The sequence below is a fragment of the Galleria mellonella genome, unplaced genomic scaffold, assembly GCF_026898425.1.
Source record: "Galleria mellonella isolate WM207_F2 unplaced genomic scaffold, CSIRO_AGI_GalMel_v1 utg159, whole genome shotgun sequence".
Classification (NCBI taxonomy): Eukaryota; Metazoa; Arthropoda; class Insecta; order Lepidoptera; family Pyralidae; genus Galleria; species Galleria mellonella.
The window spans coordinates 2,684,349-2,701,110 of NW_026442004.1; the positions used below are offsets into that span (position 1 = coordinate 2,684,349).

The 16,762-nt window shown below is 31.9% G+C and overlaps 2 protein-coding genes across 4 annotated transcripts; one reads left to right on the forward strand and one right to left on the reverse strand.

The window, feature by feature from the left end:
- The first annotated feature begins 585 nt into the window (after positions 1 to 585).
- On the forward strand, positions 586 to 2,518 carry LOC113518788 (60S ribosomal protein L15). Its single transcript, XM_026903777.3, has 5 exons — positions 586 to 734; positions 966 to 1,158; positions 1,239 to 1,375; positions 1,896 to 2,006; positions 2,227 to 2,518. The coding sequence occupies exons 2-5, from the start codon at positions 987 to 989 to the stop codon at positions 2,419 to 2,421; spliced, it is 615 nt and encodes a 204-aa protein (XP_026759578.1). The 5' UTR covers positions 586 to 734; positions 966 to 986; the 3' UTR covers positions 2,422 to 2,518.
- A 1,534-nt stretch (positions 2,519 to 4,052) lies between these two features.
- On the reverse strand, positions 4,053 to 15,393 carry LOC113518845 (transmembrane and ubiquitin-like domain-containing protein 1). Of its 3 annotated transcripts, none has more exons than XM_026903854.3 (9): positions 15,259 to 15,393; positions 14,033 to 14,221; positions 13,155 to 13,220; positions 12,126 to 12,272; positions 10,930 to 11,091; positions 10,156 to 10,426; positions 9,094 to 9,250; positions 8,189 to 8,331; positions 4,053 to 6,893 (listed from the first exon to the last, which is right to left on the reverse strand). In XM_026903854.3, the coding sequence occupies exons 2-9, from the start codon at positions 14,208 to 14,210 to the stop codon at positions 6,737 to 6,739; spliced, it is 1,281 nt and encodes a 426-aa protein (XP_026759655.2). In that variant the 5' UTR covers positions 14,211 to 14,221; positions 15,259 to 15,393; the 3' UTR covers positions 4,053 to 6,736. The 3 variants fall into 3 exon arrangements, with proteins under 3 accessions (XP_026759655.2, XP_026759656.2, XP_026759653.2); XM_026903855.3 differs by lacking the exon at positions 15,259 to 15,393 and adding an exon at positions 14,874 to 15,188 and having other exon boundaries at positions 8,189 to 8,328; XM_026903852.3 differs by lacking the exon at positions 15,259 to 15,393 and adding an exon at positions 14,874 to 15,186.
- Positions 15,394 to 16,762: the final 1,369 nt, after the last annotated feature.

The window sequence follows — 16,762 nt, forward strand, 5'->3', positions numbered from 1 at the left end:
TTTATTTGTATAATAATAAATTAATTATTAATTAAAAATTTTACTCTCGGGCAGATGGTATTGGAAATTAATGTTATTAATATATCTACTGATTGATTAGATAATATATATTGTAATCAGAAATAATAAAAAACTGCAAAATGTATTCCATATTTAAATGTCAAAATTGGTTTGGTAGTAAGTTAATGAGTTTAGTGATTAACGTAATAGGGTTTGACATAGGTATTTATCGATATTAAAATTTGAGCCAAATTAATTCGATATTCCCCAGGTTGAAGGATAATATTGCTGTGTTATTATTTTTTTATTTATGGGCTGAAATAAAAAAAAATAACCGAGATAGGTAGGTTTTTTTTGTCTTGTTTTTGTTGTAATGAAATAGTATAGTAATATATATTAAATATTAATGCAGTGTAATCCCCAGGTTGAAGGATAATATCGAATTGCCAGAAAAGTGGCAAGAATCGGTCTCCGGGCAAAACGTTCCATCCATTTTAATTTAATTTTCTTTACACTCGCACTAATCTTTTGACAACATTCCATTTATACATCGATATAACTTAATACTTAACACCTACTTATTCGAAAACTTAAGACAATGTAAAAAAGGAAATATTTATTTTTCTTAGCATGTGGTGACAGGTATAGCAACATTGAATTCAACTGTCATATTGTCAGTTATTGACTTGTCAATTTATTTTTCTTTTCCGGTTTACCTGTGGGGATCTAGAGACGTATGTTTAGTTTAATCTTAATTTTTATTCATAATCATTCATAATATTAAGTGAAATATTATTGTGTTCTTTAAAAAACAGTGTGAAGTTTACTGTTATAAACTTATTTTAATTCGATATTTTTAATTTCAGAGATTGTAATATGTTTTATGTTATGGGTCATGAAACTCTCTATTTGTGGCCAGACCGATGATGTGACTTCTGATCAATTTCCATTGATTTTGTTGCTAGGTCTGCCACAGGCTTTCCAAGATGGGTGCCTACAGATATATACAAGAACTGTACAGAAAAAAGTTAAGCGATGTAATGCGTTTCCTCTTGCGTGTCAGAGTATGGCAGTATCGCCAGTTGACTCGCATGCATCGTGCTCCTAGGCCTACCAGGCCCGACAAGGCGAGGCGACTGGGATACCGTGCTAAGCAAGGTAAGTTTTCATTGAACGATCACCACGTGTTTGTGTAATTTTAACAAGTGAAATTAATAAAAAATCATTTTTACTTTTAGGATACGTGATCTTTAGAATCCGTGTACGCCGTGGTGGCCGCAAGCGTCCAGTTCCCAAGGGCGCCACTTATGGCAAACCAAAAAGTCATGGTGTCAACCAGCTGAAACCCACTCGCAATTTGCAATCTATTGCCGAAGTTAGTACCTGCATACTTTTCCTACATAATACACATATAATACATTCATTCATAAGATGCTTAATACCAACTAATAATAAAATCAAGTTCAAATAGAACCAACCACCACTCCATTTATATTAATTTCATCACTGATTTAATAGTTATTCCAAAAATCTATGTACACATACACCTAGAGATTATCCCCCTTCAGCAGTTGAGTGAAAAAAGATATGAATTATGTAGCATTCATCTATTATGTTGGTTTGTGAGTTTCACTCGGACAAAAATATTGCTCAAGTAAAAACTTGCTGTTGGTAATCTCTATTACCATTGAGATTCCAATGTTATTAATTACAGTGATACTAATTAACAAAATATGTTTTGAATACTGACACTGCCATCTAGTTTTAAACTATGTAGAGCTTGTGTTATAAGTACTAGAATACATACTCCTAAATATTAATGCTTATCAACTACTTCTCCTATTTACAGTGATTGATATATGTTTTTTATTAATAATAATGTTAATTCTATACAGGAACGTGTTGGACGTCGTTGTGGTGGTCTGCGTGTCCTTAACTCATATTGGGTTGCACAGGACTCTTCATACAAATACTTTGAAGTTATATTGGTTGATCCATCACACAAGGTATGGAAAAAAATAATATGTATCTATCTAATACTCAATATTTTAAAATTCTAACATTTTGAAATATTAATATTTAAATGATGAACTATCTATGTCATGCACCAATCTGAAAGGTTTTGCTGAATACTCACCTACCATTTAACTGATAAACTAAATAATTCTAGTTGCTATTTAAATTGTTTTTGTATAATTTCTTTAATAAGTTTTATTTGTTTCGTAGGCTATACGCCGCGACCCTAAGATCAACTGGATAGTGAACGCTGTTCACAAACATCGTGAGATGCGTGGCCTTACATCAGCCGGTCGCAGTTCCCGTGGTCTGGGCAAGGGTCATCGTTATTCGCAGACCAAGGGTGGTTCCCGCCGCGCTGCTTGGATACGCCGCAACACGCTTCAATTGCGTCGCAAGCGATAAATTTAAAATTCATAAAGTCATTGACTTTCTGTTTGTTTTTATATTACATATTATCAAAAAGAAAGCCAGTGGCTTTCAATAAAATTAACTTTATAAATGTTTTTTTTTTCTTCTATTACTACATATTTGAGTACATTTTTGGTAAGTTGAAATAACATGAAACTAATTTTAAATGTAATTATTTTATTATGAATATGTTCAATAGATTTTTTTTTGTTACAGGAATGTAAAACTTGCTGGTCATTTGTTCTTCCCAAAAAGGTAACTAACAGTTTTGTGACTATTTTTATTTTTTTTATTAATTTTTTTTAATAAAACAAATTAAATTCAAACTTAAAGTAATTAGTTTTACTCTAATATGGATGAAAAAATCTATTTAAGATCTATAATAATAATAATTATTATTTATAATGATGATATAATGCTTCATGATATGCGCAACCATGATTACCACGCATTTAAAACTTCCTTGGATGGCTGAAATTAAATTTGCATATTTATTTAGTTTTCTTTACCTGAATATTCAATTAATCTTCATGTTTATTTGATTCGCAGATGATTTTTGACAGCCAGTTCCAAACACCTATTCAAAGAAGGTAATTTTTTTTATTACAATTTACTTAATAAAACCAAATTCATATTTTACTTGTTAAGCTTTTGTAAATTAACGAGACAATGAATTTGGAAGAATAAAGTCTCGTCTTGGTGAGGTTACTGTTGTTTTAATTTTCAGTACACCTCAATCCGGCGAGATACACTATAGTTCGCTTAATTTTTAATATTATGACTTTAAGCAATGCTCTCAAGTATTTTTATCCATAACAAACATGGCAAACAAGTAGTTTGTTTAATATATGATTACTGTAACCTACGATCGTTTTCTTAAACTGATAACTTGGTCTTGAAGAATTTTTAGTAATTTTGTATATTATTGTAGACACCTATACTAATATTAATGTTTCTTTTACAGGTATAATCAGATTATATGAAATTTTCGGAACCACCAACAATGTTGTTAAGTTTAATAAACTTTTAAAAAAATTGTGTCTTTATTATAAATCCTAATTTAGTTCCAAAGTCAAAATCCTAGTTTATAGTAATTTAAGAGTACTAGAGTATAATAAAATGTGTAATTTAAAATAGCAAATTGAAAATTGGTCTTAGGGTTTCGGTTATATAAAATTCGTTATTATTTAACGTATTAAACGAATGGGGCTAAGATTGATCAATCATCAAAATCGGTTCAGACTTTCTACTCAATTGGCAACAGATACCTATATATTACAGTGGCGTTTTTGTCTGCTCAACGACACCTAAGTTTTGAAAATAATTGTAAATCGACAAATAATAGACCAATACACAGTAACTATATATCAAGTAATATAAGCGGTCTTTAATAAATAATAAATTATTACTAATAAGATTTATTGGCTACAATGCTAGAAATTAAGCTAAGCCCTTGGCAACCATCGTGGTAAATTCGCTGTGTCTCATGATTGACTTGCTTTCATCCTCGCCTATCATCCTTCATTAGTACTCGGCCAGCGTATACTGCTAACGCAGATGAAGTCACCATTCTGTTTTCATATTATGTATATATAATGGGTTTAAAATGTTACTGAAAAATATAGTCAGTATTAATATTTTATTTTGATAATTTTATACTAAACTCTTAAAAAGTAAATAACAATAAATGAATGAGTACAAAACTATTAGGTATGTAAAATATAATGACTACAATTTTGAAAGCACTAAGTACTCGAAATAAAAAAGCCTGCAGAAACAAACTTCAAAGCAATGAAAAATGGTAATAAAACAAGTTAAATTAATCAGCGCTTAAATCTATATAAATACAAAACATCCTTTTTATACCTAACTATAAATATGTACATTGTTGTAGAGAATGAAATAAATTATTCCTTTTAAATGAATGTTTTGTATATCGATGAGTCGAGTCATTATTATAATATTACTCGACGATGAAAATTTGTAATACACGAAATTATCGTTTCTTTGCATTAATATACTGAGGTAACTTTAGAAATCACAGTATAGTAACTGAAAAGGAAAAAAGAATAGACAATTTAGTTACATTACTCTCTATAAGTAATTCTCAAATTTTTGTACTTCCGAGATAGGTTTCGAGAATAAGCTTCAGGATCGAATCCAATTTCTCATATTGTTAAATATCAAAGCTATAAATAGATGACGATTTACGTCAATTCAAGTAGCAAACATATTCTCATTCTACTATTTAAACATGGTTCTGTTCCGTAAATAAAACAGATTTAGAGGCCCTACTCACTGTGCATCTGTTCAGTCGAATAATGTACAATTTTCTAAGTACTTATAAGAACAACAACAATTTTATATTTTTTGTTATCGATATTTAGCATGACCATGTTTTATAATATAAACATTGAAACAAGCTCTAGCACCGTTCCTACATTTTAAGACTAAATAGCATATAACATCAGCAGATCTATTTACAATATTACAAAAATGACTGTCGACTGCTAGAAATTGAACAGCGAAATACACGATAATAATGCGCATGAGTTACCGCCAATTGGTGATAAATTAATATTCTTAGATCTAATAACATCCCAGGGCGCTCATGAAATGTATGAAAAACAGACACTAGTTTATTGACTAGTGGAGTGGAGTTATAACAATAGTTAAAACAATATTTTATCAGATGTAAAACTCAAGTTACAGTAGTCTCGGGTCAATATAGTTAGGGTCCGTTTTGAAGTGCCATTCTCTAAACCTAAAATTTCAGATATTGCATAGTCTTTAATTCGAAGACAAGTATAAACAAAATTTATAATAGATCCGAGTCAAAACTACCTTAATTTTAGAGATTAGCGTTTCAGAATAAACCCTATTGTACAATATAGACCACAAAAACTCTGCCCGATCTAATCTATTTTTTAAATAGGCCAAATGATCATGATCCCTGTAAGGCTATTAATATATATAATATGTAGCAAAATTGCAAATATAAATAATTTTATCGTTCGATTGAATCAACTGCAAAATAGATCCTTAGCTTCAATTATGTATAATCACATTCATCTTTAACAAAACCACTAAGAATACTTTTAAAAAGGTGATAAAAGCCTGTTCAACAAGCTGCTTTTTATACTTCCTGATGGGTTTTACGTTTACTCTAGTGACAGTGGGATCGATTGTGAGGCGTGGTTCTCTAAAACTAAAATTCAAGTTAATATTACATCGAAATTTTTATTCTAAGAACCAATATGAATTAAATTACTAACAGATTTAAGTGAAAATTTTAGTAAATGATGCTCCATAAAATAATACTTTTGTGAAACTATTAAACTAAAATATTAGTTTTGCAGATAAGTTCATAGAGTGGTGCATCTGAATCGACCCTATTGTCAAACCACAAACCGTCATATACTGACGGATCTGACGAATATTACATATAAAGATCCGTCAGTATTCTACGACTATGAGGAAATAATCTTACAAACAGAAGGTGCTGTCAGTGAATAATAATTAGTAGACAGGGGTACGCCCAACTACTGGCGTATTATTGCAGATATTATTACACGTTAAATATTTTACACAAATTAATATTTTATACTAAAAAATTATTCATATTTGTGTATAAAACGTAATATACTAATATGAGTTTTGATTGATATCCAATATTTTGATATTTCCGAATTCTCAAATTCCTGATTAGAAAATTAATGACTTTATGAATGCCAATATTCCATACATTTAAGCGAGTGCCGAGAATTTCAAAAGTAAATCTGTAACGACTTAATCTAACAAAACGTCCAAATATTGAAGCTATGCAGATCAGCATGAGGAAGCCGCAAACTAGTTTTGCTTTGCAAAGATTGCGTACTTTTGTTTATATACGCCGCAATGTTGGCAACACATCATATAACTTGCCTAAAAGTAAATGGTTAGATATAGCCACTATTCTATCAGAAAATTACTTTAATGCTACAGTGCTTGCAGTAGTGCAAATTTATTAAGGATTCTTCTCCAAAGAAATGATTGTTACAGAACAACATAGGGAGAGCCACACATATATTGCCAACCTTGGAAAAGGTTACTATGAAAAACCCCATAACTTTTTTTTTATAATATAGGGTGAGATGAGTGAAATGATTCACCAGAAAAGCAAATAATAAAGTAACGCTGTCCATGAGTACCCGGAGGAATTGTAAGTGTTGCCGTCCTTTTAGAAAGGAATATTTTTTTTGGTCTATTTGGTTTTTGCTTTGTTATTTATGTTCGCTACAGACTTACTTTAAGTTACACAAATGTTTGCTTAATTATTGGGCACAGGCTGCGCGGGTTGTGCGGGCCGCCGGTCGAAGTGGAATGTATCGGAGAGATAGAGGCCGAAGATGGCGACGCTGTAGAACACAGTGAGGCCGAACAACGCCACGCTGGCGCTCGCCGTGAACATGTTCGAGTACTCGCATCTGAATATAGTTACAGAATTATTAATTATTCTTTTGCACATATTAAAATTTATTTACTAGACGGACTTAATGCTTATTGGCATTCTCTACCAATTAACCACTACAATAAACAAAGAGAGTAAATGGTGCTTTGGACTAACAAAATAAATTTATAATTTAAATAATTTATTTAATTTTAGTACATCTATTTTAAAGCAAGCATACAGCTGTGCTGGCATAGCTGTATTTCAATAATAAGAATAGGATATGGCAAAACAAACACTGAATACAGAATGATAAGATTGTAGTCTTCAGAAATGGCAATGTATGTTAAAATATATTAAAAGTAACTAGTGTGTATGAATTGACCTATACACAAAACACTTTTCCACACCAAACCAATTTCCAATACACTGAAGCTTGTTGTAAAATGTAAGTTTCAAAGTGTTTCATCAGTCACTGTCAATTATTAGAAGTTGCCTTCTAATAATTGACAGAAGAACCTAAAGCACCTATTTAGTTCTTTAAATCTTTTCTAAACTAAACCAACTGAGATGGAACTCTCAATACTAGTTTTTATCTACAATTTTGTACATGTGACTGGAATATATTCACTGACTGGCCAATGTTCTTTATCATTCCCATACTGCATGGATAAAAAAATCATAGTAATTGGTCAAGCCATTTTGACATTTATAATAATAGTAAGGATAATATGTCCACTAGTTGAGTCCATTATTTAAATATTTTACTGCAAAATCACACATTTTGTCATTTTATTTAATTTTTTTTTAACCACTTTTTGTTCAGGCTTCAATACAACAAGAGTGACTATACCAGCCTCATAGGGAGTGTCTAAATATTAGGTTTGTCATGTCAAATCGTCAGGGACCCCTTTACTCACAGATATGGCGCGATTCTTCACCACGACAATGCCCCTGCCCACACCTCTCTTGTTGTCCGTGAGGATTTGGTATTGCGACTGTTAGGTTTACTAGTTTTTGGTAAAAATTCCATTCGCCGGACGTGTGACTTCTTCTTGTTCCCAAAAACCAAATTGGTACTTCGGGGGCGGCATTTGGGGGACATAAATGAGATGCTACCATAATGGTAGCATATTAGTGCATTATGTGACTTTTAGGCATATCGGACCAGAATTTCACTATCACAAGTTGCAATACTGACTATGTTTCAACAGAAATTGTAAAAGGGCTTTTTATGTACAATTTGATGACTGCTTAAATCTTTATTTTATTACAACTAGTCTAGTCTTTTCTCTTTCATTATAATTACAAATAAGTAACTAATAAGTATACCTGAAGAACCAAACAACAGTCAAGGCGACGGAGACGAGTGTCATGAGGATATTCTCCAAGTCCCACGGGCGGTCAGGTTGTACACCTTCCGTTATGAGTTCGTGGGTCGCGTTCACCGTCGCTTCCTCGGTAATGCCGCGCTGCTGTAACGTAATGTACCTAGTTATTAGTGGTTACTAGGTCATTGATACTCAAAGTGGAAGATTAAACCCCCATGTGAGAAAAGAAAAAAAAATCCTCAGTTTATATACATAGATATAATAATAACACAGACTAGAAGGATGTCGCATAAAACATAGCGACAGAAAACAAAGAAACATAAAAAAACCCCATGTGAGTACTAGAGAAAACAGTATCATTTGACAGGTATATTAAACTGCTGCTTAATTGATGGATAAATTCCAATTTATAAACTTAGAAAGGTCGCAAATGGTACAGGTAACTAACTATGAATGCAGCCAATTCTGGAATAATTTTCTAATTGTACTTTTAAAAAGCTTTAACTGAACTTGTCTCTAAAGTCTGGTATAACAAGAATAAATTACATTTATTAAATGTAATTTATTACATTTAATTTTACATTAAATTTAATTTATTACATTGTTTTCAATCTGAAAATCTGAATCAGAGGACATAATGACTATGTCCAAAACAAGAATATGATTGAACAATGATTGATTTTCTTTCTTTATTTATTGAAGGATATTTATATATAAGGATAGACGTAAAAGATGTTTAAAAATGCTCACATATGATTTTTAATTAAGATATCAATTAACTAATGAAGTAAAAAGAGCTAGGTCTAGATCCTCTGAGGTGCTTTGAAAATTAAATCCCTCAATAGATAAGATATAGAAATACAATTTAATATTTTAATAATATTTCTATAAACATTGTGTATTTACCTGATTATTAGCACGCTTAGGATGAACAAGGCAATGTACGACGGCGCGGTCGTGGAGTCCGCAAGCGCGTAGCGTCGCCGCGTCGTCAACCAACACTCGGCCGTTGAATATTAACCTCACGCGACTCTCTGCTGACAGTTCCGTTGCGAAATGGCGCCTGAATTATGAAATTTTAACATCAATCCTCATTATCATGACTTTATAGTTTACTACTGAATATGGGCTCTCCCCTATATTTCACGGAAATACAGTCCCGAGTCACCGGTATCCATCAGATCTCTGATTTTGAGGTCGTCATCTCATCGCAAAGGGCACCATGCACTGAATTTGTTAATACAAGAATGCCACACTAGAAAGTTCAATGACCAGTGTATGTCACAATACTAATGAATTGAATGAAGATGGGGAAAGAAGGGATTGTTAGTAAAGATTAGCAACTCCATTGCTAGCAATATATTCTATCAGGCCCGCCTCTACGCGGTTCTTCCTGGAAACCATTGTGAATAATTTATTATTGAATTTGTCACAATAGGCCAACTGATCTGCTTCATTCTTACCTAACATCCTTCACTAATGTTTCCCCAGTGTATGTCGACAGTGCATGCGGGATTTTCATTCTATTATCATCCATTAAAATAAAATACTGCTCAATGACCACACAGACAAAAGCTGCTTTATAAACTTTTTTTTTTATGCAACTTAGAATGGCAAACAAGCTGACGGTCCACCTGATGGAAAGTGGTAACCGTCGCCTATAGACATGAGCAGTACGATGGACATAGCAAAGTATAATGTTTCACCCATGATACCCCTTATGTTTTGCCATTCCTGAAGACTCAGGTGTTAGTCCTCTGTACCTTGCAAATTTACTGCCATATCCCAGCCTTCAAACCGAAACACAGGTATGCAAACACAACTGCTTCACAGTAGAAACACGAATGGGGCAGAAGTGGCCAAGCAAACGACTTTTGTACAAATTCTCCCTATGGTAAATACATAATATAACATAATTAATTCTGTTTGGACTATTTAATTTATTTGTAATGCAAACAGAAAACGTACCATTTAAAATCCTTCAACAGCTCATCTAGATTTCCTTCGACTTCCTTCAAAGTGTCATTTAAGTATTTTAATTTGATAAGAATTTTCTTTCTATTAGTACTATCGGCCGGCTCGTCACTGGACGTGGTCCCGTTTCCATTGATATTATCATTATTTGAACTGTTATCTTTAATAGCTCCATTCGTTTCAGATGCTGTCGAAGCTGCACTACCATCATTATTGTTTTCTCTTATTGCAGATTTTGTATTAGAAGGCAATGTAGTGTTAGATTCTGTAAACAATATTACAAAATATACATTATTTAAATGATAATTAAAAATAATAATACATAATTTAAAGGGTTTGTTAGTAATGTAGATAACATTCCCATTTCTAGCAATAATCCCTGTCAAATCGCCCTCCATGTGGTCCCCCTTAGAAACCATCGTGCTAAATTCCAGGTGTATTTATCACGATGGGTTAATTGACCTGCTTTTTCTTACCTATCACCAATCACTGGTGCCCCGGCAGCGTATACCGTTAGCGGAGACGGGGTTACTATTCCACTATCTCCATTAAAAAAATATAACACTCATACCTATCAGGTCGCCCTCCATGTGGTTCCCCCTGGAAACCATCGTGCTAAATTCCAGGTGTATTTATCACGATGGGCTAACTAACCTGATTTTTCTTACCTATCACCCTCACTGGTGCCCCGGCAGCATATACCGTTAGCGCAGACAGAGTATATATACTATTTATTACTCATATTAAATGGTATCAAGACAAGCTTACCATTAGGTCTAGTGAAGAAGTCACAGCCGGCGGTTACGTCTGCCTCCATTGCGCTGACGATACTATCCATTTCTCTGATTTGTGCATTACTAGCAGGCTCCTCTTGTGCCTCACTTTCATCACTAGTGGATTCTGCTACGCTCTGTGTGCCGCTGGGTGCCGCTAAACATAAATATATACATGTTATGTATATTCCTATAGCTGTCGATGGCGTCGAGCATTACTTATGAAGTCTAGTGCCTCATCATCCTATCAGCAGTTAATATTAAAACATGAGTATATATAATGATAATTTTAAAACACAAGTTAAAGACTTATGAGCAAGTTGTCATATTTGTATCTGATTAACATACCCACATTCTTTTTATTTATATTTGTAACTATATACCATATATGTATGAGTATTCATATATTTGTATGTATATATATTTATTTAACCCTTAAAAGCCTGATTTTTCAAATCAAATAAAAAATATATAAGTGTACCCTATACTGTCTTTACTAATGGGGAAAAACAGTGAAAAAAATCAAAACGATATTTTTATATATTTATTTTGAAAAAAAAAAAACATTGGTATTATTTTTGATACTTTAGGCATTACGGTAATAAAAATATTTAAATTTATTTAACAATGAAACAATACAAACCTCGGTATCAAATTTGAAACTTTATTAGGTATTTAAGGGTTAAGTATGTATCGTAACTTAAAATGTACATTTATGTAGTCATATTATTGCATATTTTTATATGTATTTAAAATATTGACCAGTGATTCGTGCCTCCAGTCAAACTGTTTATAATTACTCTTCTCCATCCGAAGGTTGCGTGGAAGAGACCGCTCTTAGCGTTATGGCCGCCCATTATTGTCTCGATGTAATATTTTATTATAATTGTTTGTATTTATAATAAGTTTACTATTGTAATCTTATGGAGAAAACAATAAAGAATATTTATCTAACTGTCAACTGCTGAACACAGGCCTTCCCTTATTGTGGAATTTTGCCAGTAGTTGCCATGCTTGGCAGGCGAGTTGGCAACCGCAGTTAGATTTTAGCGATGTTTAAAGAGAAATGCTGCTGCACATTCCTCGTGCATTAAGTTCTCTTAGTCGCCGCTTGAGACACCAACGGGAAAGAAAGGGGTGGCCTTTTCTATGCTGGAACCTACAGTGCACTTTGTATAAATAGCTACTTACAATCAATTCGCCTGTAAAAGTGCAGCCGATTGTTGTCCAACATAGCCATGTCGGCGTCAACAATACTATCCATTTCTTGTAACGGGATCACTCTCGAATTATCCCTAGGATTATTTTCCTCAACAGGTTCGGATGTGCTTGATAGAGCTGTATAGAAAACAATTTAAAAATTTTACATTTTCAATAATTAATAAAAAGTAAGATCATATATCAACAAACTTATCTACAAGCCTCATGGAATTGGGACAACTAAAACAATATTATTAATATTAAGAAATCACTATTTACAGCCATATTCAGTATATATCATCAGTGTCTTTATTTGCATGAAATCTTTGAGACTCATACATATCAGTATGTCATAAAGATTAACTGTATCCCACAGTATCGTCTGCACTACTTACTCATTATCTTTAATGGAATTTCAAAATAAACATTTCTTAGTGCTGTCTCTCATAAAATAAAAATCCTTCATACAAAATTTGATGTTTCTAGACATCATAGTTTTGACAGTTCATTGCTCCTCAGTCAATTAATTTTTAAATTGTAATGTGTGATAATATGTCCCAACAAAAGTTTTTGCCTCTTTCTTTCAAACACAGGGTAATTTATTTTTTATTACAAATAAAACTATCATACCTTTTATATTAGTGCAAATAATTCACAAAATTTTAAGATCCGTTGTATAGTTTTAATTTCTATATTTTAAGATATACTTTACTTTTTGATAACTATGAATTGATTAAATGATCACATACTCATACATTAATAACCAATAATCATGTTTTCAATTATTTATAAATTAGAAAATAACTATGTTATATATTATATATATATATATATATATATATATATATACATAGTTAGTTTATATATATATAGTGTGTATATATATATGCCTATAGGTTGTTTTACAATTGTTATGTGCAAAACTCGGTTTTGAAAGGAGTAACAGAAAAAATGTTGAAATTATAATAATAGATACACAGAAATAACCTAAGCAGTAATAAAATGTTATGTAATACTCACCAACTGGCTCCGATGTTATTGGTTGAAGAGAACTACTTGCTTGTGTAGTTGAAACAACATTTGATCCTGAAATATAATTAATTTATAAATATTAAACAGAAAGTAATGGTAAACAAACAATATCTAATGAAAAATGGGAATTATCATCTATGAACATGGATAACACTATTAACATGGCAGTATAAACTTTCATGGCCATGGTAACTGTGACTGTGTGTGTAGTATGAAGGAGAAATGTTGCTATCCCTTCACAGCCTATAAATTCATTGTCCAAACCAAAACACAGTATAGTCAAAAATAAATGAGTAACAAATACCTAAACATTTGTACTGGGGGAAAGGGATTGTTAGCAATGGAGTTTGACAGCCCCATTGTTAGCAATATGCCCTATTAGGTCGACCTCCACGTGGTTCCCCCTGGAAACCATGGTGAACAATTTTTATTGAATTCGTCACGATGGGCTGACTGCTTCATCCTCATCTATCATCCTTCACTGGTGCCCCGCCGGTGTATACTGATAGCGCAGGTGGGGTTACCATTCCATTATCACCTATTAAAAAAATTCTATACTATCACATTTATAACATTAGTGGCATCATTTATATCTACCTTCCAGTGCAAAATCTTATAATTCAATGATGGTCCATCAAAAGGTCACAACACTAACATCTTAGTATTCTATGAGAATTATAAATGTGAATATTTATCAACATATTCTGTTACTCAATTACATTTAAATATCTAAAGGAATTCAATTGAAATTTGTTACAACTGTTAATCTAGATTAATATATAAAATAATTTTTATTCCTATTGATATATGTTAAATATGTAATGATTAAAAAATTAAAATTATTAAAAAAATAATAACAGACTTACTTGTTCTAATGCTAACTGTCACAGGATGATGTGCACGGGAACGCATTACGAGGACAGTGTGGTAACGATCTGGACGAGCATTAGTTGACCACCATGCCAAAACAGCAACAAGGATCACCAGTACTACCGCAACAAACTGAATAACCTCATCACCCACCCCTTCTATCAGCGTCATCATGTGTCACAAATCTAAAAACATTTAAATATATCACTAATAAATTTTTATCAGTAGTAGACTTAAATATGAGAAGAAAGCGATTATTAGTAATGGGGTTTAGCAACCTGCAAACTATCATAGTTTAGTTATTATCATTAAATTCATCATGATGGCGCAACTGACCTACTTCATCCTCACCTATAATCCTTCACTGATGCCTTGTCAATGCACACAGATAATGCAGACAGGCCTACCATTCCAATATCAACTATTAAAAAAACTCTTGTCTTTTTTATCTAACTTGAATCTTGAAAAAAAAACGGTGTTTTACAGCAAATTTGTACACAGCTACTACAGCTACTACTATTACTACTACTACTACTACTACGGGAGTAAATGGTTCCTGTCGATTCATAATTGGCGGGGATATTGTAAAAAACTACCTAGGTATGTAAAAATATAGACAAATCGAGAATCTCACGTCTCTATAAAAGATTTTCTGAATTTAATAACACAGGCAACGTTACTATGAACTTTGGGAAATAGTGTAATAAACAAGACCTGCTTTTAAATACATAAGGCGCACTTGTTGAAATCGGATTTCTGTTAATCTGTTGGCCATAATAATCCTATATGATTTTCTCAAGGTCGCATATAATATAACAAATCAATAGCAAATCGCACCTGAACACTTTATCCAAGTGTAAAAAATAGAATGGCGAGCAAAACAATTTACAAAAAATAATACACTTGCATGTCCTCCAAGCAATAAAACATTATCAGCTGAATTGACACTGATTTTATCAATTCCAATTACATAGTATCAAATGAGTAATATTGTCCCATAATAGTTTAAACAATAATTTCGGTAGAAGTGCCACAACACAGTATTATTAAAAAAATAATTTTGCAGTATATTAGCAAGGTAAGCAAATAAATTGTATTCGCATTATCTACTTTTAGAAATCCGTATAAATAAAAAACAAAGACTGAACTAATTCAAATAAAAAAAAAATGTTCATGATATCTGTGCAACTATTTCTATGTAACAGCGTTCAAAGTTTGTTACCGGTGAGGAAACGTAGAAATAATCTGTCAACTTTAAAACGACCACTTTTCCACATTTCTAATTAAATATTATAAAAATACTTTGCTAGGAACCCTAAAGTATTAATGACGGAAATGTTCTGTTTTGATGACTAAACGGTTACAGTGTTTATTTCCAGGTTTATTTAATAAAAGAGAGTGTCGATTCTCAAATAATCTAGTTTGTTGAGTATTAGCGGTCGCGAATCGAATGAATTTGATATTCGAATATTAATAATTTTATATCTCGACTACTAAATTATTAATATACTAATTTACGAATTTTAATAATTAGTAATCACTCAGAATAACGATAACAAAGCCCTTTCTCTGTATCTATTCCTACAAAGTCTGTTCCATGTATTCAATACAACTACATCACTATATCGATGCCACAGAGTAACGATAAAAAAAAACCCGAGCTCACCTAGATTTCTATCACATATACATATTAATTGCTGAAAAAATATTTTCCTACCTATTTTATGACTATAAAAAATTGGTATTCTTTTACTAAAAATTTATTTTCCTAATTACTTTAATTATTACTATCAAAAAGTAGTATATTTTAATAAATTTAAATTGGCAACACTTTTGCCTATTAGCAAAAAAAAAAAAACATTCCAAGGATCGACTGGACTTGGCTTTTTCGTACCAACTCGTACATCAATAACTAATGAGTGAAATTAGTAATCGGATGACAATATTAGTCAAATAAATAAAATTAATAGTCAAATGATTTCAAAAAGATTTGAATTTTCCGAATGAATTGTTCAATCGTATAATTAGTAGTCCGATTAGTAAATCGCACTGTTTACTGTGTTAGTGTCCTATGATTTTGTAGTTGTGAATAAATAACTATTAAGAGTAATTTATTAACAAAGACATTGGATTAACATTTAAGAATAGCACATCTGTTTTGTGGTGGGAGATGATTCCTTAAAATGGTTGTTTACATAAGTCAAAGATTGCACAATATTTGCTGTCAATCATCATTTTTGTATTGCTATAACGTACACGTTGATTTTGCTTCTACAGAGCATATTAGAAAATAAAATCACTATTATGAATTCTATTTTATTCTTTGCTTACAAAAACGTTTGATGGAGAAAAGTGCATTTAAAACAGTTGTACTAAGTACCAAATTTTTAACGTCCAGCAATTTTTTTATATTAGGGACAATTGGGGAACAGTGGAACACGGGGCACTATGGAACAATGTCGATAATTTTTTTAATTTCAAACTAATTCGCGCGCTACCGCTTTGACCAATCGCAGTGCGTCCTGCGCCATACGAAGACGTAGTGAAATATGACGACGCGACAACAGTGGAGTTGTGAATAGAAAAATATTGGTTTTTATGTTCAAAAGTTAAGATTTTTTTTCAAAGTACTTTCGTTTTTAGTAAAAAAGTTTAAGCAATAGGTAAGTGATATATTTTTTTCATAAATCTTAATCATTTTGTCTATTTAAGACTACTATGTGTTA

Excerpts from the sequence above, each read along its gene's own strand:
- LOC113518788 (XM_026903777.3), top strand. The coding sequence starts at position 987 with ATGGGTGCCTACAGATATATACAAGAACTGTACAGAAAAAAGTTAAGC. Across the intron at positions 1,376-1,895 it reads ATTTGCAATCTATTGCCGAA|GAACGTGTTGGACGTCGTTG; the intron begins GTTAGTACCTGC and ends AATTCTATACAG. Across the intron at positions 2,007-2,226 it reads TGGTTGATCCATCACACAAG|GCTATACGCCGCGACCCTAA; the intron begins GTATGGAAAAAA and ends TTTGTTTCGTAG.
- LOC113518845 (XM_026903854.3), bottom strand. The coding sequence starts at position 14,210 with ATGATGACGCTGATAGAAGGGGTGGGTGATGAGGTTATTCAGTTTGTT. Across the intron at positions 11,092-12,125 it reads CTTTTACAGGCGAATTGATT|CGGCACCCAGCGGCACACAG; the intron begins GTAAGTAGCTAT and ends ATTTATGTTTAG. Across the intron at positions 6,894-8,188 it reads ACTGTTGTTTGGTTCTTCAG|ATGCGAGTACTCGAACATGT; the intron begins GTATACTTATTA and ends AACTATATTCAG.